Source organism: Cherax quadricarinatus, chromosome 18 (assembly GCF_038502225.1).
Source record: "Cherax quadricarinatus isolate ZL_2023a chromosome 18, ASM3850222v1, whole genome shotgun sequence".
Taxonomy (NCBI): domain Eukaryota; kingdom Metazoa; phylum Arthropoda; class Malacostraca; order Decapoda; family Parastacidae; genus Cherax; species Cherax quadricarinatus.
The window spans coordinates 43,036,325-43,061,182 of record NC_091309.1 but is presented as its reverse complement, the minus strand read 5'-3'; the positions used below and the strand labels follow the sequence as shown (position 1 = coordinate 43,061,182).

General features: G+C 40.7%; 1 protein-coding gene across 4 annotated transcripts in view; it reads left to right on the top strand.

Moving 5' to 3' along the window:
• LOC128689503 (luciferin sulfotransferase) overlaps positions 1 to 24,858 on the top strand; it is a 438,093-nt gene that overhangs the window by 146,405 nt on the left and 266,830 nt on the right. For all 4 annotated transcript variants that reach the window (XM_070086450.1, XM_070086452.1, XM_070086449.1 and 1 more), the window contains one exon: positions 14,821 to 14,992. In XM_070086450.1, the coding sequence (XP_069942551.1) occupies positions 14,821 to 14,992 (172 nt within the window). The remainder of the gene's footprint in view (positions 1 to 14,820; positions 14,993 to 24,858) is intronic.

The following is a 24,858-nucleotide window of genomic DNA, read 5'->3' as shown; positions in this document are numbered from 1 at the left end:
CAAAAATGCGGCTGAGCGGTGTATCCGGTTTAGGGCCTTCCACTGAGTGGTGTATCCAGTTTAGGACCTTCCTCTGAGCGGTGTATCCGGTCTAGGACCAGCAGCTGGAGGGTCACCTTTTCACACCTAGGTGTTACTTCCGGTTTGACCTTGACCTCGCCCTCGAGACTACCTCACCCTTGACCCCCCCACCACTACCCCCGCCCACGACCCCCCTTCGCGACCCCCCTTCGCGACCCCACCGTCGCGCCGCGCGCAGCCCGCCCGCGGGCCCGCCGGCGCGCCCGCCCGCGCCCTTCGCGACCCCCGCCCGCGCCTTCTGCTGCGCCTTCTGCAGCGTCGTCCGGATCGCCCCCGCGCCTCGAATTTTTTTCTTATGATCTCCTTGGATCAAGTTTTTTGGATTCCCCCCTATGGGGTTTCGAATTTTTTTTGAATTTCATTTCTTGTGCTCTCCATCTCCTCGGATCAAATTTTTGAGGTTCCACCCCCCCAATCCCAAAAATTTCTCAATATTACCCAAAGTTTTTGGATTCCCCCCTATGGGGGTTTCGAAATTCTCCAATTCCTCGGATCAAATTTTTCTCGAAATCAAAGTCTCCATCTCCTTGGATCAAGGGTTTTGAATTTCTCCATCTCCTCGGATCAAATTTTTGAGGTTCCCCCTCTCACTTTCACCCCCATCCCAAAAATTTCTCAATATCAAAGTCTCGATCTCCTCGGATCAATTTTTTTGGATCTCCTCAGATCCCCCTATGGGGGTTTCGAAAGTCTCCATCTCCTTGGATCAAGGGTTTTGAATTTCTCCAATTCCTTGGATCAAATTTTTGGGTACCCCTCCTTTCACCCCAAATTTTCTCGACAATACCATGACTCCATCTCCTCGGATCAAATTTTTGAGGTTCCCCCTCTCACTTTCACCCCAAATTTTCTCGATAATACAAGTTTTTGGATTCCCCCCTATGGGGGTTTCGAAATTCTTATGATCTCCTCGGATCAAGTTTTTTTGGATTCCCCCCTATGGGGTTTTCGAAATTCTCCATCTCCTTGGATCAAGTTTTTTGGGTACCCCTCCTTTCACCCCAAATTTTCTCGACAATACCATGACTCCATCTCCTCGGATCAAGTTTTTTGGATTCCCCCCTATGGGGGTTTTCGAAATTCTCCATCTCCTTGGATCAAGGTTTTTTTGGGTACCCCTCCTTTCACCCCAAATTTTCTCGACAATACCATGACTCCATCTCCTCGGATCAAGTTTTTTGGATTCCCCCCTATGGGGTTTTCGAAATTCTCCAATTCCTCGGATCAAGTTTTTGGATCCCCCTCTGGGGGTAAGCATGCTTACTACAGGTCTAAACAAGTCAAATGAACTAAGAAGGGTGTTTACTCGGCAGTCAGTATTCCTCTCATTAAGTTAAATGAACTAAAAAAGGACCACACATACAAGCTGAATCTTGTCGACCCTATGTCAGTGACGTCACGCGATGACCGCGCACACAGGCTGAATCTTGTCGACCCTTTTAGTTCATTAAAGTTAATAAGGGGACATAGTACCTACAACAGGGAAAACATTTTCACTCTTAACCCCAATTTTTCTCGTTTTAACCCTTTTAGTTCATTAAAGTTAATAAGGGGACACAGTACATCAGAAAGTCACATTTTTTCGTTAATACCCACAATTTCTTTACAACACAAGTCTAGACATTTTTTTAACTATTTCATCTCAGGTCACTCCCCACGAAGTAACCTCCTCCCCACCCTCCCAAACCCTCACACTCCAACCAACACCTCACAATTTTTCACTCATAACCCCAATTTTTCTCGTTTTAACCCTTTTTGTTCATTAAAGTTAATAAGGGGACACAGTACATCAGAAAGTCACCACATCGCTTACATCCACTTTCGTTAAATTCACTACTCACAATTTTACATATTACGAAGTTAAATACGCACTTTTACTTTGAACATCTTCAAAACACTCATAAATCATTTGAATACTCACAAAAAAATACCTTTATACATTTCCAAACAACACTGAAATACTCCAAAAACATCATTCGAACACCCCCAAATCACCTCTGAATACTCCCAGAACACCTTCATAAGTACTCTTGCACATCATTTGAACACCTTCATAAGTACTCTCATAATCATTTGTACACCTTCAAAACACCCTTGAACACCTTCAAAACACCCTTGATCACCTTCAAAAAACAACATTTGAACACACTCAAATCACCTTTGAACACCTTTGAACATCACCAAAACACTCTCATAAATCATTTGAATACTCACATAAACACCCTTGAACACCTTCAAAACACTCTTGAACACCTTCAAAAAACACCTTTGAACATTTTCAATCAACACCGAAACACTTCCAAAAAAACACAATTTGAGTACTCCCAATTACACCACTGAATACTACTAAAACACCGCTGAATTCAATCAAAACACCCTTCAACACCTTCAAACACCCTTGAACACCTTCAAAACACCCTTGATCACCTTCAAAAAACAACATTTGAACACACTCAAATCACCTTTGAACACCTTTGAACATCACCAAAACACTCTCATAAATCATTTGAATACTCACATAAACACCCTTGAACACCTTCAAAACACTCTTGAACACCTTCAAAAAACACCTTTGAACATTTTCAATCAACACCGAAACACTTCCAAAAACACAATTTGAGTACTCCCAATTACACCACTGAATACTACTAAAACACCGCTGAATTCAATCAAAACACCCTTCAACACCTTCAAACACCCTTGAACACCTTCAAAACACCCTTGATCACCTTCAAAAAACAACATTTGAACACAATCAAATCACCTTTGAACACCTTTGAACATCACCAAAACACTCTCATAAATCATTTGAATACTCACATAAACACCTTTGAACACATTCAAAACACTCTTGAACACCTTCAAAAACACCTTTGAACATTTTCAATCAACACCGAAACACTTCCAAAAAACACAATTTGAGTACTCCCAATTACACCACTGAATACTACTAAAACACCGCTGAATTCAATCAAAACACCCTTCAACACCTTCAAACACCCTTGAACACCTTCAAAACACTCTTGATCACCTTCAAAAAACAACATTTGAACACACTCAAATCACCTTTGAACACCTTTGAACATCACCAAAACACTCTCATAAATCATTTGAATACTCACATAAACACCCTTGAACACCTTCAAAACACTCTTGAACACCTTCAAAAAACACCTTTGAACATTTTCAATCAACACCGAAACACTTCCAAAAACACAATTTGAGTACTCCCAATTACACCACTGAATACTACTAAAACACCGCTGAATTCAATCAAAACACCCTTCAACACCTTCAAACACCCTTGAACACCTTCAAAACACTCTTGAACACCTTCAAAAACACCTTCGAACATTTCCAATCAACACTGAAACACTTCCAAAAACACAATTTGAGTACTCCCAATTACACCACTGAATTCTACTAAAACACCGCTGAATTCAATCAAAACACCCTTCAACACCTTCAAAACACCTTTGAACACCTTCAAAACACCTTTGAACACCTTCAAAACACTCTCATAATCATTTGAACACACTCAAAACACCTTTGAATAACCTCAAAACACCTTTGAACACCTTCAAAAACACCCTTGAACACCTTCAAAACACCCTTGATCACCTTCAAAAAAACAACATTTTGAACACACTCAAAACACCTTTTGAACACCTTTGAACATTTCCAAAACACTATTTGAGTACTCCCAATTACACCACTGAATACTACTAAAACACCGCTGAATTCAATCAAAACACCCTTCAACACCTTCAAAACACCTTTGAACACCTTCAAAACACTCTTGAACACCTTCAAAAACACCTTTGAACATTTTCAATCAACACCGAAACACTTCCAAAAAACACAATTTGAGTACTCCCAATTACACCACTGAATACTACTAAAACACCGCTGAATTAAATCAAAACACCCTTCAACACCTTCAAACACCCTTGAACACCTTCAAAACACTCTTGAACACCTTCAAAAACACCTTTGAACATTTTCAATCAACACCGAAACACTCTCATAAACATTTGAATACACACATAAACACCCTTGAACACCTTCAAAACACCTTTGAATATCGTTTTTAAACTAATTTCATCACAACCCACTTATATCATCTTTTTTTCGGTAACTCTAATTCGACTACACTACCCTCATCAATTACCAACAAATTTTACTCGTTTTAACTAATGTCATCACTGTAACCAAGATTTTCACCAAAAAAAAACTCTATGACACCTAACACACACGCACATACACACCCCACAACACCCACAACACCCACAACCCACAATTTTTTTCTCGTTTTAACCCTTTTAGTTCATTAAAATTAATAAGGGGGCACAGTACATCAGAAAGTCACAACAACAACAACCCACAACCCACAATTTTTTCTCGTTTTAGCTAATTTCATCAGAAAGTCACAACACCCACACCGCACATTTTTTTCTCGTTTTAACTAATTTCATCAGAAAAAGTCACATCAACAACCCACTTATAACGTCTTTTCGGGATCTCTAGTTCGACAACAACACCCACATCCCACAACACCCACAACCCACATCACCCACACCCCACAACACACACAACCCACATCACCCACAATTTTTCTCGTTTTATCTAATTTCATCAGAAAGTCGCAACACACACAACCCCACCCACATCACCCACAATTTTTTTTCTCGTTTTAACTAATTTCATCAGAAAGTCACAACAACAACAACCCACAACTTATAATCACACCTTTGAATAACCTCAAAACACCATTTGAGTACTCCCAAATACACCACTGAATACTACTAAAACACCGCTGAATACACTCAAAACACCACCAAAATCACCATAAACTAAGATCAACACCCCACAACCCACAACACCCACATCCCACATCACCCACAACCCACATCACCAACAACCCACAATTTTTTTCTCGTTTTAACTAATTTCATCAGAAAAAGTCACAAAAACAACCCACTTATATCATCTTTTCGGCAACTCTAGTTCGACAACAACACCCACAACACCCACATCCCACAACACCCACAACCCACTTCACCCCACACCCCACAACGCCCCCAACACCCACAACCCACAATTTTTTCTCGTTTTATCTAATTTCATCAGAAAGTCACAACAACCCACATCACCCACATCACCCACACTCCACAATTTTTTCTCGTTTTAACTAATTTCATCAGAAAAAGTCCCAACAACAACCCACTTATAACATCTTTTTCGGTATCTCTAGTTCGACAACAACACCCACAACCCACAACACCCACAACACCCACAACCCACTTCACCCACAATTTTTTCTCGTTTCAACTAATTTCATCAGAAAAGGCACAACACCCACAACCCACAACACCCACAACACCCACAACCCACAACCAACACCTCACAATTTTCACTCATAACTCCCCAATTTTTTCTCGTTTTTACCCTTTTAGTTCATTAAAGTTATTAAGGGGACACAATACATCAGAAAAAAAAGTCACAAAAACTAACTCAAACACTTTACTTTGAACATCCCCATTAAATTACAACTCATCCCTCATTCTCCAGACTAGGCATTTTCTCGTTTTTTTACCCTTTTAGTTCATTAAAGTTATTAAGGGGACACAATACATCAGAAAAAAGTCACAAAAAAACTAACTCAAACACTTTACTTTGAACATCCCCAAAACACTTTCATAATCATTTGAATACTCACATAAACACCCTTGAACACCTTCAAAACACCTTTGAATATCGTTTTTAAACTAATTTCATCACAACCCACTTATATCATCTTTTTTTTCGGTAACTCTAATTCGACTACATTACCCTCATCAATTACCAACAAATTTTACTCGTTTTAACTAATATCATCACTGTAACCAAGATTTCACAAAAAACTCTATGACACCTAACACACACGCACACACACACACACACACACACACACACACACACACACACACACACACACACACACACACACACACACACACACACACACACACACACACACACACACACACACACACACACACACACACACACACACACACACACACACACACTGGTAGAAATATTTACTCGATTTCCGAAAAGAAACACTTTCCTCGCTCTGAGAGACTCATTGTGGGCCACCCCTTCTCCCTCCGACGCCACCAAGTAATGCGGTTCACACCCAAGGTAGAAAATCACACGGCCATCTCCTTACTTAACCTAACCTAACCTAACCTAACCTAACCTAACCTAACTTAACCTAACCTAACCTATCTTAACCTAACCTAACCTAACCTAACCTAACCTAACCGTCAAAATCACCAGAAACTAAGTTTATCATCACCATCCAACATCCTTTTTATAGAATGAATATTCTTACCGCATTTTATGTTGCATATCGCATTTCCTCTTCCACATCATCCCTGAACATCCTTCCTTATTCATTCCGTATATCTCCTAGGGTTGTTTTAACCCCCGACGGGGCCCATCACGACGCAGGAGCCAGAGTGTACCATCACCACTCCAACACCACCTACTACACTCTGGCTCCTAATGTCATGATGGGCTCCGTCGGGGGTTAAAACAACCCTAGGAGATATACGGAATGAATAAGGAAGGATGTTCAGGGATGATGTGGAAGAGGAAATGCGATATGCAACATAAAATGCGGTAAGAATATTCATTCTATAAAAAGGATGTTGGATGGTGATGATAAACTTAGTTTCTGGTGATTTTGACGGTTAGGTTAGGTTAGGTTAGGTTAGGTTAGGTTAGGTTAAGATAGGTTAGGTTAGGTTAGGTTAAGTTAGGTTAGGTTAGGTTAGGTTAGGTTAGGTTAGGTTAAGTAAGGAGATGGCCGTGTGATTTTCTACCTTGGGTGTGAACCGCATTACTTGGTGGCGTCGGAGGGAGAAGGGGTGGCCCACAATGAGTCTCTCAGAGCGAGGAAAGTGTTTCTTTTCGGAAATCGAGTAAATATTTCTACCAGTGTGTGTGTGTGTGTGTGTGTGTGTGTGTGTGTGTGTGTGTGTGTGTGTGTGTGTGTGTGTGTGTGTGTGTGTGTGTGTGTGTGTGTGTGTGTGTGTGTGTGTGTGTGTGTGTGTGTGTGTGTGTGTGTGTGTGTGTGTGTGTGTGCGTGTGTGTTAGGTGTCATAGAGTTTTTTGTGAAATCTTGGTTACAGTGATGATATTAGTTAAAACGAGTAAAATTTGTTGGTAATTGATGAGGGTAATGTAGTCGAATTAGAGTTACCGAAAAAAAGATGATATAAGTGGGTTGTGATGAAATTAGTTTAAAAACGATATTCAAAGGTGTTTTGAAGGTGTTCAAGGGTGTTTATGTGAGTATTCAAATGATTATGAAAGTGTTTTGGGGATGTTCAAAGTAAAGTGTTTGAGTTAGTTTTTTTGTGACTTTTTTCTGATGTATTGTGTCCCCTTAATAACTTTAATGAACTAAAAGGGTAAAAAAAAAACGAGAAAATGCCTAGTCTGGGAGAATGAGGGATGAGTTGTAATTTAATGGGGATGTTCAAAGTAAAGTGTTTGAGTTAGCTTTTGTGACTTTTTTTCTGATGTATTGTGCCCCCTTAATAACTTTAATGAACTAAAAGGGTAAAAAACGAGAAAAAATTGGGGAGTTATGAGTGAAAATTGTGAGGTGTTGGTTGTGGGTTGTGGGTGTTGTGGGTGTTGTGGGTTGTGGGTGTTGTGCCTTTTCTGATGAAATTAGTTGAAACGAGAAAAAATTGTGGGTGAAGTGGGTTGTGGGTGTTGTGGGTGTTGTGGGTTGTGGGTGTTGTTGTCGAACTAGAGATACCGAAAAAGATGTTATAAGTGGGTTGTTGTTGGGACTTTTTCTGATGAAATTAGTTAAAACGAGAAAAAATTGTGGAGTGTGGGTGATGTGGGTGATGTGGGTTGTTGTGACTTTCTGATGAAATTAGATAAAACGAGAAAAAATTGTGGGTTGTGGGTGTTGGGGGCGTTGTGGGGTGTGGGGTGAAGTGGGTTGTGGGTGTTGTGGGATGTGGGTGTTGTGGGTGTTGTTGTCGAACTAGAGTTGCCGAAAAGATGATATAAGTGGGTTGTTTTTGTGACTTTTTCTGATGAAATTAGTTAAAACGAGAAAAAAATTGTGGGTTGTTGGTGATGTGGGTTGTGGGTGATGTGGGATGTGGGTGTTGTGGGTTGTGGGGTGTTGATCTTAGTTTATGGTGATTTTGGTGGTGTTTTGAGTGTATTCAGCGGTGTTTTAGTAGTATTCAGTGGTGTATTTGGGAGTACTCAAATGGTGTTTTGAGGTTATTCAAAGGTGTGATTATAAGTTGTGGGTTGTTGTTGTTGTGACTTTCTGATGAAATTAGTTAAAACGAGAAAAAAAATTGTGGGTGATGTGGGTGGGGTTGTGTGTGTTGCGACTTTCTGATGAAATTAGATAAAACGAGAAAAATTGTGGGTGATGTGGGTTGTGTGTGTTGTGGGGTGTGGGTGATGTGGGTTGTGGGTGTTGTGGGATGTGGGTGTTGTTGTCGAACTAGAGATCCCGAAAAGACGTTATAAGTGGGTTGTTGATGTGACTTTTTCTGATGAAATTAGTTAAAACGAGAAAAAAATGTGCGGTGTGGGTGTTGTGACTTTCTGATGAAATTAGCTAAAACGAGAAAAAATTGTGGGTTGTGGGTTGTTGTTGTTGTGACTTTCTGATGTACTGTGCCCCCTTATTAATTTTAATGAACTAAAAGGGTTAAAACGAGAAAAAAATTGTGGGTTGTGGGTGTTGTGGGTGTTGTGGGGTGTGTGTGTGCGTGTGTGTTAGGTGTCATAGAGTTTTTTTTTGTGAAAATCTTGGTTACAGTGATGACATTAGTTAAAACGAGTAAAATTTGTTGGTAATTGATGAGGGTAGTGTAGTCGAATTAGAGTTACCGAAAAAAAAGATGATATAAGTGGGTTGTGATGAAATTAGTTTAAAAACGATATTCAAAGGTGTTTTGAAGGTGTTCAAGGGTGTTTATGTGTGTATTCAAATGTTTATGAGAGTGTTTCGGTGTTGATTGAAAATGTTCAAAGGTGTTTTTGAAGGTGTTCAAGAGTGTTTTGAAGGTGTTCAAGGGTGTTTGAAGGTGTTGAAGGGTGTTTTGATTTAATTCAGCGGTGTTTTAGTAGTATTCAGTGGTGTAATTGGGAGTACTCAAATTGTGTTTTTTGGAAGTGTTTCGGTGTTGATTGAAAATGTTCAAAGGTGTTTTTGAAGGTGTTCAAGAGTGTTTTGAAGGTGTTCAAAGGTGTTTTGAAGGTGTTGAAGGGTGTTTTGATTGAATTCAGCGGTGTTTTAGTAGTATTCAGTGGTGTAATTGGGAGTACTCAAATAATTGGGAGTACTCAAATAGTGTTTTGGAAATGTTCAAAGGTGTTCAAAGGTGTTTTGAGTGTGTTCAAAATGTTGTTTTTTGAAGGTGATCAAGGGTGTTTTGAAGGTGTTCAAGGGTGTTTTTGAAGGTGTTCAAAGGTGTTTTGAGGTTATTCAAAGGTGTTTTGAGTGTGTTCAAATGATTATGAGAGTGTTTTGAAGGTGTTCAAAGGTGTTTTGAAGGTGTTCAAAGGTGTTTTGAAGGTGTTGAAGGGTGTTTTGATTGAATTCAGCGGTGTTTTAGTAGAATTCAGTGGTGTAATTGGGAGTACTCAAATTGTGTTTTTGGAAGTGTTTCAGTGTTGATTGGAAATGTTCGAAGGTGTTTTTGAAGGTGTTCAAGAGTGTTTTGAAGGTGTTCAAGGGTGTTTGAAGGTGTTGAAGGGTGTTTTGATTGAATTCAGCGGTGTTTTAGTAGTATTCAGTGGTGTAATTGGGAGTACTCAAATTGTGTTTTTGGAAGTGTTTCGGTGTTGATTGGAAATGTTCAAAGGTGTTTTTTGAAGGTGTTCAAGAGTGTTTTGAAGGTGTTCAAGGGTGTTTATGGAGTATTCAAATGATTTATGAGAGTGTTTTGGTGATGTTCAAAGGTGTTCAAAGGTGATTTGAGTGTGTTCAAATGTTGTTTTTTGAAGGTGATCAAGAGTGTTTTGAAGGTGTTGAAGGGTGTTTGAAGGTGTTGAAGGGTGTTTTGATTGAATTCAGCGGTGTTTTAGTAGTATTCAGTGTGTTTAGTAGTATTCAGTGGTGTCGAAGTGATGTCAAAGGTGTTTGGGAGTACTCAAATTGTGTACTCAAATTGTTTTTGGAAGTGTTTCGGTGTTGATTGAAAATGTTCAAAGGTGTTTTTTGAAGGTGTTCAAGAGTGTTTTGAAGGTGTTCAAGGGTGTTTATGTGAGTATTCAAATGATTTATGAGAGTGTTTTGGTGATGTTCAAAGGTGTTCAAAGGTGATTTGAGTGTGTTCAAATGTTGTTTTTGAAGGTGATCAAGGGTGTTTTGAAGGTGTTCAAGGGTGTTTGAAGGTGTTGAAGGGTGTTTTGATTGAATTCAGCGGTGTTTTAGTAGTATTCAGTGGTGTAATTGGGAGTACTCAAATTGTGTTTTTCTGGAAGTGTTTCTGTGTTGATTGAAAATGTTCAAAGGTGTTTTTGATGTTCAAGAGTGTTTTGAATGTGTTCAAAGGTGTTTATGTGAGTATTCAAATGATTTATGAGAGTGTTTTGGTGATGTTCAAAGGTGTTCAAAGGTGATTTGAGTGTGTTCAAATGTTGTTTTTTGAAGGTGATCAAGGGTGTTTTGAAGGTGTTGAAGGGTGTTTTGAAGGTGTACAAATGATTATGAGAGTACTTATGAAGGTGTTCAAATGATGTGCAAGAGTACTTATGAAGGTGTTCTGGGAGTATTCAGAGGTGATTTGGGGGTGTTCGAATGATGTTTTTGGAGTATTTCAGTGTTGTTTGGAAATGTATAAAGGTATTTTTTTTTTGTGAGTATTCAAATGATTTATGAGTGTTTTGAAGATGTTCAAAGTAAAAGTGCGTATTTAACTTCGTAATATGTAAAATTGTGAGTAGTGAATTTAACGAAAGTGGATGTAAGCGATGTGGTGACTTTCTGATGTACTGTGTCCCCTTATTAACTTTAATGAACTAAAAGGGTTAAAACGAGAAAAATTGGGGTTAAGAGTGAAAATGTTTTCCCTGTTGTAGGTACTATGTCCCCTTATTAACTTGAATGAACTAAAAGGGTCGACAAGATTCAGCCTGTGTGCGCGGTCATCACGTGACGTCACTGTCAGAAGGTGAGTGTCCCCTTATTAACTTGAATGAACTAAAAGGGTCGACAAGATTCAGCCTGTGTGTGCGGTCATCACGTGACGTCACTGTCAGAAGGTGAGTGTCCCCTTATTAACTTGAATGAACTAAAAGGGTCGACAAGATTCAGCTTGTATGTGTGGTCCTTTTTTAGTTCATTTAACTTAATGAGAGGAATACTGACTGCCGAGTAAACACCCTTCTTAGGTCATTTGACTTGTTTAGACCTGTAGTAAGCATGCTTACCCCCAGAGGGGGATCCAAAAACTTGATCCGAGGAATTGGAGAATTTCGAAAACCCCATAGGGGGAATCCAAAAAACTTGATCCGAGGAGATGGAGTCATGGTATTGTCGAGAAAATTTGGGGTGAAAGGAGGGGTACCCAAAAAACCTTGATCCAAGGAGATGGAGAATTTCGAAAACCCCATTGGGGGGAATCCAAAAAACTTGATCCGAGGAGATGGAGTCATGGTATTGTCGAGAAAATTTGGGGTGAAAGGAGGGGTACCCAAAAAACTTGATCCAAGGAGATGGAGAATTTCGAAAACCCCATAGGGGGGAATCCAAAAAAACTTGATCCGAGGAGATCATAAGAATTTCGAAACCCCCATAGGGGGGAATCCAAAAACTTGTATTATCGAGAAATTTTGGGATGGGGGGTGAAATTGAGAGGGGGAACCTCAAAAATTTGATCCGAGGAGATGGAGTCATGGTATTGTCGAGAAAATTTGGTGTGAAAGGAGGGGTACCCAAAAATTTGATCCAAGGAATTGGAGAAATTCAAAACCCTTGATCCAAGGAGATGGAGACTTTCGAAACCCCCATAGGGGGATCCAAAAAATTTGATCTGAGGAGATGGAGTCTTGGTATTATCGAGAAAATTTGATCCGAGGAGATCGAGTCTTGGTAATATTGAGAAATTTTTGGGATGGGGGTGAAAGTGAGAGGGGGAACCTCAAAAATTTGATCCGAGGAGATGGAGAAATTCAAAACCCTTGATCCAAGGAGATGGAGACTTTGATTTCGAGAAAAATTTGATCCGAGGAATTGGAGAATTTCGAAACCCCCATAGGGGGGAATCCAAAAACTTGGTAATATTGAGAAATTTTTGGGGTTGGGGGGTGAAAGTGGGAGGGGGAACCTCAAAAATTTGATCCGAGGAGATGGAGAGCACAAGAAAATGAAATTCAAAAAAAAATCGAAACCCCATAGGGGGGAATCCAAAAAACTTGATCCAAGGAGATCATAAGAAAAAAATTCGAGGTGCGGGGGCGATCCGGATGACGCTGCAGAAGGCGCAGCAGAAGGCGCGGGCGGGGGTCGCGAAGGGCGCGGGCGGGCGCGCGGTCGGGCGCGCGGGCGGGCGCGCGGCGCGACGGTGGGGTCGCGAAAGGGGGTCGCAAAGGGGGGGGGGGTCGTGGGCGGGGGTATTGGTTGGGGGGTCAAGGGTGAGGTAGTCTCGAGGGCGAGGTCATGGTCAAAACCGGAAGTAACACCTAGGTGTGAAAAGGTGACCCTCCAGCTGCTGGTCCTAGACCGGATACACCGCTCAGTGGAAGGCCCTAAACCGGATACACCGCTCAGTGGAAAACTTGACTACTTAAATATATATATATATATATATATATATATATATATATATATATATATATATATATATATATATATATATATATATATATATATATATATATATATATATATATATATATATATATATATATATATATATAGATATATATATATATATATGTCGTGCCGAATAGGCAGAACTTGCGAACTTGGCTTAAATAGCAACGCTCATCTTGCCATATAGGACAAGCGAAAATTTGTGTATGCAATAATTTCGCCAAAATCATTCTGAACCTAACGAAAAAAATAGATTTCACTGTGTTTGTTTAGTATTTAATTATTGTAAACAAATCTAAAATATATTTAGTTGGGTTAGGCTAAAATAAGTTACTCTTGTTATAATAAGGTTAGGTAAGTTTTCTAAGATTCTTTTGGTAAAAATTAAAAATTTTTACATTAACATTAATGAAAAATATATATCTTTAAACATATAAGAGAAAATTTCAGAAACGACTTAATTTTAAACGACACTGTGATGGATGTAGATGTCAGTCAGCGTCGTGCCGAATAGGTAAAACTTAAGATTTTGGCTTAAATACCAACGTTGTTGTTGCCGAATAAGGCAAGCATACAAAATGGCTTTAATTTCCGACTTTGCTCAATAACCTTATATTTATACCTGATGACTAAATCGTCAGGGTTGAGAGAGTAATTACGGAAGGTGACTCTACTTTACCAGGTCGAGGTAGGGTGAGGCATTTTCTACTAAATCGGGTTACATATAAACTTTTAAAATAAATATAACTACTTTGTGTTTCCTAATTCATAGAGGCCTTTGTATATTTTAATATACGATACTGTTTAAACTGTGAATGATATAAACCATACCCCCGGCCGGGATTGAACCCGCGGTCATAGAGTCTCAAAACTCCAGCCTGTGGCGTTAGCCACTAGTCCAGCTAGCCACAATAAGATTCATCCAACTAGGTATATTTCTACACCATAGGAAGGTTAGCACAGGCACCACTGTGACCACAAATGCAGGTTTTTACAGACGAATCTCCAGCTAGCGTCAACATGACTCAAGAAATCGTAATGACACGATTTGTGGTCACAGTGGTGCCTGTGCTAACCTTCCTATGGTGTAGAAATATACCTAGTTGGATGAATCTTATTGTGGCTAGCTGGTCTAGTGGCTAACGCGACGGTCTGGAGTTTTGAGACTCTCTGACCGCGGGTTCAATCCCGGCCGGGGGTATGGTTTGTTTGCAATCGTGTCATTACGATTTCTTGAGTCATGTGAATGATATATCCTGTTCAAATAAAAACTTTACTCATTTATTTTTATTATTATATTTTTATTATGCGAAGTAGAAGTAGTAGTATTTTTATTATTATTTATCATTATTATGTTCTGAAAAACATTAGATCATTATATTAAAGTAAGACATTACTGTCAGCTGGATAAGAAAGACAAATGTGACAAATGTCCAACAACTTCCTATCTCTCTTGACAAAATTTTTCTCCTATTCAGTTGGCTTCTTCAGTCGAAATACAGAGGAAATATGACATAAGGAAAAGTAGATTTGAGTTGATGAGTTCCTCTGTGATGAAGTAAATTGAGGTCGTCAGTACACCAGTCTTGGTGTGAGTTCACTTCTATAGATTTTAGTATATTACATCTCCATATGCTGTCTTCCTTATTTTTCGACTCAAGAAGTCTTTTGAACAGGGGAAAAGTTTTTTCCATAAAGAAACCAAACTGTTGCCATTGTGTCTTACTGGTGAATTTAATTTATTAAAAGTTGACAGTTTGTTTACTCCTTACAAGGACAGGCAGACAAAGTGAGAAACCTACTCTTGCTTAACATAGTAAACTGACATTTCAGATATCATACATTTTGTATTTTTCTGTACAAAGAAATATCATTTTTAGGTTCGATTCTCTCATATCTCTTGACCTGGACACCACTGACATAAGGAAGGATGATCCTATGTGTCCAGGCAACACATGGCACATCGTGCAAAACCTCTCAGCACCAAGGACCATAAAATCACATCTTCCCAAGGAACTTCTTCCAAAACAAATCTGGCAAGTCAAACCAAAGGTATTTCTGCTCAGCAAATATTGTTTCTATTTCTTTATTAATTTCCGCACAAATAGTGCAGATTCCTTTAGATTACCTTCGGCAATATTAAAACAATGTACATGTTTGCTGCAAAAATAAATATGAGCATTTCAGTGCGAAATAGCAAGGACACTGAATATATTGTCTCTTCAAGGAAATTCCAAGAATGTTTCCATTTATCAATTGAATAGCACCAAATTTCACATAATTAAGGAAACATAATAGTTAGGTATTTCACTTTGCTATTATTTTTTTCAAAATATAGAAACTCAGCATATATTCTTAAACAATGACATATTCACCATGAGGTTTGTCTCACAGTATAAATATTCTGAGAGATTACTTTAATCACTATTTTGGAGTTTAAAATATTTTTGGCTGATGATGAAAAGTGACATGTAGCCTTCATGACCATCGTGTAATTGATAGTTTATATTATATTATGTTTACACTGAAAACAACTGTGCATGTGCAGTTTGTACAGTGCGGTAAAAAGTTCCTGTACTCTCTCTCCTGGGCAGAAGTGACATCTGGCAACCTAGACGTAGTAAACAGAGAAGTAAAGACTATTTTTATGAATGAATTAACGCAGATTTTCAACAACAACGGTGATTAGTTGACAAAATTAATTGTCGTTACTCTCTGTGTATCTGTATAAAAGTAGATTTATAAATGCAGAAATTATTTAATTACCGTTCAGATATTATATCCAATATTATAAAAACCATAAAATTGATTTTAAAAGGTGACCGAATATACTGAAAGCGAAGTGTTATGATAATTCGTAATTGTCATACATCAGTTATATCTACTCTGGTGAAGCATAATCTTTGTGGTCGACTTGGGTGAATGTGTAATATTGATAATTTGTATAATATATTATTTAAATGATACTCCACTAACCAAAGTGTGTTGTGATATATATTGTGTTGTAGCGACATAGATAGCAGTCATCCCCTCTGTCACTTTATATTGAAACCAGACACAGGCACGCACACTGAGAGGTCAACATTAACAACTTCACTGAGAAGTTAACACTAAGAACTTCACTGGGGGGTTAACATTAGGAATTTTACAGAGAGGTTAACATTAGGAACTTCACTGAGAGTTTAACATTAGGAACTTCACTGAGAAGTTAACATTGGGAATTTTACAGAGAGGTTAACATAAAGAATTTCATTGAGAAAAAAAGAGACCCCAGAGGAGAGGTCGAACACTGACAGACCCCACCCCACCTTACACAGTAGACTCCCTTAACAACCTGCCAGGTCTCCCAATCCACCAACCCCCACAAGCCCCCCTGTATAGTGTTGGAAAAGAAGCTGAAGGTAAGGTACACCAACCCAGATGGAATAACAAATAAGTGCGAGAGTGACATGAATGAATCACAGAGGCATCAACAGACGTTACAACACTCTAGGAATGATAACAGATGCCATTCCAACCGGATATCAAATCCTGAAGAAAGTTAGAGGGAATAGGGGTGGATGAGTTGCACAGCTCATTAAAAACCAGTTCTGAAGAGTTGGAAGGAGGGGACGGAGGGGAAGTAAGGGACTACATAGTAGAAACACTTCAGACTTGAGGTCCCAAGTTGGTGATTGCAGCGATGTATAACCCACCACAGAATAGTAGGAGGCCAAGACAAGAATGATGAGAGCAACAGAGCACTGGATGATGCACTAGCTGAGGTGCCAGAAGGGTCCAAGTGGGCAGGGCAAAGTTAGTAGTTGCGTTTGATTTTGACCGCATGGAAACTGGCTGGGAAAACCTGTAGCCACACTAGGAACCAGAAACATGGTCCTCATCCATGAACACGTTCGGGACACTACCAAAGAGAGAGAGAGAAGAGGATGAGCCAGCAAGACTGGACCTTATATTCACCTTGAGCAATTCAGACAGTGAGGACATCACATACGATAGGCCCCTTGGAGCTAATTATCATGTGGTCCTGAGTTATGAACACATAGTAAAATTACAAGTGCAGAGGGAAACAGGGAGAGTAGGATGGGAGAAGTCATACTATAAAAGAGGTTACTACACAGGTATAAGGAATTTTCCACAGGAGGTTTATTGGAAAAGAGAATTGGTGGGGAAATCAATAAATGAAATAATGGAATACGTGACAACGAAATGCAAGGAGGCAGAGGAGAGGTTCATACTCAAGGGCAACAGAAATAATGGGAACACAGGTCTAGAGAAGCCAAAACTAAGTGGGCTAGAGAATGGAAAAGTAGAGCCAGAAACAAATATGCACAGATAAGGAGGGAGGCCAAGCAGTGATATGAAAATGACCTAGCATCGAAAGCTAAGACTGACCCAGAGTTGTTGTACAGCCACATCAGGAGGAAAACAATAGGCAAAGACCAGGTAATCAGGCTGAAGAAAGAAGGAGAGATCACAAGAAATGACCGAGAAGTATATGAAGAGCTCAACATGAGATTTAAGGAAGTATTTTCAGTAGAGACAGAAAGGTCTCCAGAAAGCTGGAGTGGTGTGGTACACCAACAAGTCCTGGACCTTGGACACAATACACAACCGAGGAGGAGGTGAAGAGGCTGCTGAGTGAATTCGATACTTCAAACGGGGTGGGACCAGACATCTCAATGTGGGTCCTGAGAGAGAGAGTGAAGATACTGTGTGTGTGCCACAATCAACAATCTTCAACACTTCTCTCGAAACAGGGCGGCTCCCTGACGTGTGGAAGACAGAAAATGAAAGGATACAGACACGCAGAAATAAGCTACAGATCAGTGTCAGTGGCATGTATAATATGAAATGTCATGGGGAAGATTATTAGGAGAAAAGTTGTGGAGCACCTAAAAATGAACGAGCTTATACACGACAACCAGTGCTTTTTCATGGACAGGAAATCCTGTCACAAACCTACTGTAGCTTTACGACAAGGTGATGGAAGTAAGACAAGGAAGGGGGTAGACTGATTTTTCGTGGACAGTAGGAAGGCTTTCGACACATCCACACAAGAAATTAATGCGAAAGATAAAGGATCAGCGAGGTATAACAGGAAAGGCACTGCAGTAAGTTAGAGAAAACCTGAAAGGAAGGCAACGAGTCATGTTACATGATAAGGTGTCAGAGTGGGCGCCAGTGACGAGCGGGGTTCTTAGGATCAGTATTGCTTCAGGAATATGTGAATGACGTGACCGAGAGGATAGATTCAGAAGCGGCCCTGTTTGCAGACAATATGAAGCTAATGAGGAGAATTCAATTGGATGAGAATCAGTCAGAACTACAAAGGGATCTGGACAGGCTGCAAGCCTGGTGCAGCAACAGGCCCCTACAGTTTAACCCGACCAAGCGCAAAGTCATGAGCATTGGGGAAGGGCAAAGAAGTCCTCACACGGAGTACAGGCTAGGGGGTCAAAAACTTAAAACTTCACTCAAGGAAAAGAATCTGGGGTGAGTATAATACTAAACACATCTCCTGAGGTGCACAGTTGCAGCTTATGGGAATCTAGCAAACCTGAGAATAGTGTTTTGACACCTCAGTAAGGAATCGTTCAAGATTCTGTACACCGTGTATGTCAGGCCCATATCTGAGTATGCAGCACCAGTTTGGAACCCACACGTGGTCAAGCACATCATGAAATTAGAGAGAGTGCAAAGGCTTGCACCAAGGCTAGTCCCGGAGCTAAGGGGTATGTCCAGCGAGAGTGGTTAAGGGAAATCGATCTGATGACACTGAACGACAGAAGGGATAGGTGAATACATGATAACGACACATACAGTGCTGAGAGGAATTGACAAGGTGGATAGAAACAAGATGTTTCAGAGATGAGACACAGCAACAAGGGGTCACAATTGGATGTTGAAGACTCAGATATATCACAGGGATGTTAGGAAGTATTTCTTCAGTCACAGAGATTTCAGAAAGTGGAACAGTCTGGAAAGTGATGTAGTGGAGGCATCATCCATACATAGCTTTAAGAAGAGGTGTGATGAAGCTCATGGAGCAGGGAAATTGGACATAATGGTGAACAATGAATAGACGGGACCAGGAGCTAAGAATCGACCCCTCCAACCGCAATTACTTGATTAAAATTAGGTGAGTATATACGCATACATACACATACACCGGCCTGGACTGGACATCGAATATATGCCAGAAAGGTCACTCTTACTCTGTTTAATGTGGTTAATTTTACCTGTATTGGGTTTATCAAGAGGTGCTTCCATATAATTTTATTATTAAATCAGAAATTTTATTTATTATTTGAATTGGTCCCGTAAATATAGTTTTTAGTGTGTGACCAGGTACAGGTTCCTGGGTCAAAACCTTGACTCCTGGATTACAGGAACGAAATTTTGCAGTACTGTCATACCTGTTTCATATTATTTTGAGCAGATTTAAAGTTAGCCTTATCGAACTGACGGGCCACCTGCAATCTTGAAGAAGGATTGTCAAGTGTTTTGCAAGCGTGTTCTCCCACCCATCCTTCCTTGAGCACATGTAAGGGACCTTTTACATTGTGTCCAATAATTTTGCTCAAATGGACTGGACCCCGTTGATTCCTGCACAGTTTCTCACATTGCAAACAGCACCAAAGGAAGTGAATCATCTTTGTATGTAGGAAAATGCATCATAGTTCTTAAAATTTGGTGAAACCTTTCCAAGGCGCTTTGAAACTAAGGGTGATAGGCTATGGATATCTAACTTGGTTAAAGCTTCTCTGAATGATTCTTCTGTATAATTAGTGCCCTGGTCACTCTGGACAGATATTGGAATGCGCAAGTAGGAAATAAATTTAATAAGAGCTTTAAGAATGGCCTTAGTGTTTGTACTACACATCGGAACTGCTTCTGTATACTTATTAAATTTGTCCATGATTGTAAACAAGTACTGGTTACCTGATATGGTTTTTGGTAATGGTCCCACGCAGTCAATAATTAAATCAGCAAAGGGTTGTCCATCCGCAGGTATGGGATGAAGTAGTGCGGGTGTAATGCAATGTCCAGGTTGACCCACTTGCTGACATTCTCTACAGGATGTGACAATGTACTGGCCAATAGATTTTTTTTAATATTTTATAAAGGGTTTTATTAACTCACAAATATCCTAAGGAAGAATTGTGAGCTATATTCAGGACCTGAGAACTAAATTTCTTAAGAATTGCCAGTTTATCTATTTTTTTTTTATATTTTTATTTAGAACATACAATACATTAAAAATAAAAGTGTACAGTAACAGATCATCCAGACAATATAAATTCTTCATTGTCTAAACACACTGCAAGTTTTACTTTGCCCTTACACAAAAAATCCCACATCAGCTGTATAGTTCATCCCTTAACATTTATGCTACATACAAGATTGTACAATGCTACATACAGGATTGTACTATGTTAGACTTGACAGCAATCAAAAACATTGAAATGTGCAGTAATATGTCAAATATATACCCATCCTGCAACTGATAGATGTATAATGTCATTAAACATAATTCCATTAAAACAATATAAAACTGTGTAAGTAATACAAAGTAAAAACAATCCTCTTACCCCTTCCCATCTGCTAATTACAATATACACACTGAAAAATTACATTCAGTAAGAATTCAAGCAGTATAACTAACCCCCCCTTAACCCCATTTCACCATATTATACATCAACTCGCCGTTGTTCATTTAAGTTATAACTAATAACCAACATAATTTAAAAACTATGAACATATTTTGAATGAGAATTACAACTCTTCAATAGTGAAAAATGCCAATTGCTATCCTAACATTACAACTGATATTAATAAAAGAGCTCAGCATGATTCAGCATGACTCAGCATGACTCAGCTTGAGAAAACCACACTGTAGTTCTGAGTACCGCTCCTCCCCCCTTTCTCAGACTATGACACTCAGTCACGCTGGCAAGACACTATACCCCAGACCACACATAGGTCCCCCTCCCTTGCCCTACATTACACCCCGATCACCATACACACACACACACACACACACACAAAATAAAAGCGTACAGTCAAGTCGCCAAAAAACCTAACTCTTCCTCCCTCCCCCTCCCGGGAGACCAATCCCTTGGCTCCACCGAGCGATTATACCTACCTTCACCTCATTACCCCTGTGACGTTTCCATCGTTAGATTCCTATACCCCAACGAAAAAGCTCCCTCCCAGCATTGCCCATACACCTCTCTATTCCTACATTTCGTACTATAAACATGGCACATCAGTGCCCTGACGCACATCACACTCCTATGTTCCCGCATACCCCATGACACGTATAAATAGTCAAGTACCAAATATGAAACAGAACGTCGTACCACATCCGAGCAATCTCCCATCTCAAGACTCAAAACTCTAAGCATCGACAAACCCCACTCCCCCCCTCCCACTCATCTGGGGAAACTCTTGAACCAATTCCTGACCTTATGTAAACTGTCACAAAAGTATACGACATGAAACGCCATTTCCGGCCACCCGCACCACGTACAGGTCTGATTCCTGGGTCATTCCCATAAGGTACAATTGTGCCTTGGATACCAAAATCTCATGGAGGAAGTGGTAACCAGTTTCCCTAACCCGTGGATGTAAGCGCAATTTCTTGAACCCCTGCCATATAATCATCCAATGATTTCCTGGGAAAACTTCATCACAACGACCTCTCCCGATGTTATACCTATATTGTCTAATTTACCTGCCCTAACTCTCATAGGGTTTTGCACTACCAATAAGTGCCGTAACATTGCTTCGCACCTTGTGAGGTCTTTCCCAACCCACCATCGTCGAACCTCCCTCATCACCGCATCAACCCTCGCTCCCCTGACCCCACCCCTTGTCAAGAATTCCTGTCGTACGTATATGCTCATTAGGCGACTGTGTAGTGGTATTAGCCCCAAACCTCCCTCATCATAACGACATCATAACCAATGCCTACGGTAGCCCTATATGAAATCCAAAGCCTTCCTCTGTAACCACAACACATCGTCCGTCATCAATGGATAGACTGCTGAAACAAACCATAATTTACTATACACTAGTACATTGACAACTATTACTCTTTGGTGTTATGTTACATCACCCGGTCGCCATCCCACCATCCTACGAATTGCGGCTGCTACTACAATGGACGAATTAAATGCATGTGCTGCCTGTTCATCACTGCAAAAATACACACCACAGATCTCTATCCGCTCAACGGTTCTCCACCCATACTCCGTACCTAACGTCCCCCCCACCCAGGACCCCACCTTCAAAAGTTTGGATTTTTCTCTATTAATGCGCATGGAAGATGCATCACTAAAAAACCTTATAACCTTATTTACGAACACCAAATCATTCCTACTATGCACCAAGATGGTGGTATCGTCCACATAACCTAAAATCCCTACTGCTTCTCCCTGTGCACAATCCTCCCCCCCTACCCCACCCATTATCAATCTATAAAAGGGGTCCTGCAAACAGGCAAACAAAAGCTGCGAGAGGGGACACCCCTGCCGCAGCCCCCACCCCATGCCTATCGCGGACCCCAACCTCCCATTGACCTGGACCCATACCTATACCTCCGTATATAACATACGTACCCACTCTACTATTTCTTCCCCGAAACCCTGCTTCAATAATATTGCTAATGATGTTTCCCTATCCACATTGTCAAAAGCCTTTTCCCAATCTAATCCTAAGAGTCCTCCTCCACTACAATCTTTCACGAAACTTTTGAGGCATCGATGACCATCTCTCATAGATCGTTATGGAATCCCGTATTGCCCTTCCCATATTACCTTGTCCAAAACCCATTTCATCCGGTTTGCCAAAATATGCACAAAAATCTTATAATCCGCCCCCATCAACATGATGGGCCTATATGCTTCCAAAGATTCGCGGACCTCAGCCTTTGGTACCAACACTACAACACCCAACCCCGCCTCACCGCCCATTCTACCTCTAATTTTCACTGAATTGTAAAGTCGAACCAACATGTGTTTTAACAGTTTCCCAATGAACTACATAAAAATCATCTGGTATCCCATCCCAATCAGGCGATTTCCTCAGTGCCTGTCCCTGAACAGCCTTGTGAACTTCCTCCTTCGATATACAACCCTCCATATCCTCTCGATCCACGTCTCTCAAATTCGCCACTATGCCACGCAGTAAATTTTCCCTCGCCTCTCGATTCCCCTCCCTACCCTTCCATTTTCTCTCAAACCATTGGTCTGCATAGCTCCCTATGCTCTCAGTAGTAACTTGCCTTTGTCCTTTACGATAACCACCCAAGTCATCACCGACCACCACTGACAATACTGTCATCGCCATTTGTCTCATTCTGAAACTACACAGAACCTCTATAGAGGGTTTATCCCCCCCAAAGCACCTCCTCTATCCCCGCTCACACCCTCAAAGCCTGAAAATTATCATTCTGAATTTCCTGTAATTGACTACGAAGGCACTCTATTTCCGCGAGGTCATGCCTCCCACCTGCACCATACCAATCATGCAGATGTCCCTCTAAATACTTTTGCTTCCTATATCTATAACACGCCTCCTCCTTCCCTAAACTTCTATAAAAACCCTGTATTGCATTTTTCGCCTTTGAATGCCACCATTCTACAACATCCTCTATCCCATTTCCTTCATTCCAGAATCCAACCCAGCATAACCTGAAAGCTTCCAAAGCATCTACTCCTCGCAACAAATTAACATTTAATTTCCAATAACTAGAAAAAACACGTGTAACGCCCTCCTACTCGAGAGTTGCCAGAACACCACGGTGGTCTGAGAACCCAGATCAACACAATCAACCCTGCCCCTATGGATTAAGCTAGTGACGTAAGCCCTGTCCAGCCGCGTGGTGTAACCCCTCCAATAAAAAGAGTGGTCCACATTCCACCCGTCGCTACCCACAACATCCACTATGCCAATCGCCTGCAGAACCTCCTGTAAAACACCCCCACCACGCGGTTCAACATGTTTTTCCCGAATCACACAATTCCAATCGCCAGCTACGACAGAAACTAAGGGTAGACCTCTGAGAAAATAAACCAAAACATCACGTACAAAATCCTTCTTTACTCGTTGATTTGATGTTGCTGGCACATATACTCTCACGAAACCCACCTGAATGTTCCCCCATGAACCCACCACATGCACGACCCGGCCCCCTCCGCCCCACTCCCACACAATGAGCATAAAAGGGCTGGTCTCCCTTATGCCTATCACAATCCCACACTTGATATTATCCGAATTCCCTACATAACACTTATACCCTTGCACACGTAATTCACTACCACACCAAAAATTGTGTTCTTGAATAAAAAAAACATCGACATCCAAACGTCTGAGCGATACCTCTACCCAACGCCTCTTGACCTCTGCTCTGAGGCCATTAACATTCATCGTTATACACTTGAACTCTCCGGTTAGGTTTTCTCATTGCGTTTTCCTGTCACCTTTAACTCTGACTTGAACTTGCCACTGCTGCACCTCACCGTCTTCCCCACACTCCCACTCGACTTCTCTAAGGGAAGTCCCTTAATGCCCTTGGCTACGTCAGCCCACACTATTTTTCAAGACCTTTGCCCCGTTGTTAAGACATCGTCCTCCACCGGTGTACTGGGCCTCTTATGTGACACTCCCTCATAATCCATAAGCCCTTCACCATCCGCCCTATGTACCTCGACATCCGTCACCACCACTGTCATACAAGTTGTACGCCTTTACTCATTGCCCACAAGTCCGGCTAGACCATGGTAGACCAATGTAGGCGGTAAATCCACTGCCGCCGGGCTGTCGAGGATCCTCTGTATGTCCTCAAAACTGGGCAACACCAATGACGCGTGCGCCTCCTCTCCCACCGGAGGCAATGCGCTGTCGACACACCC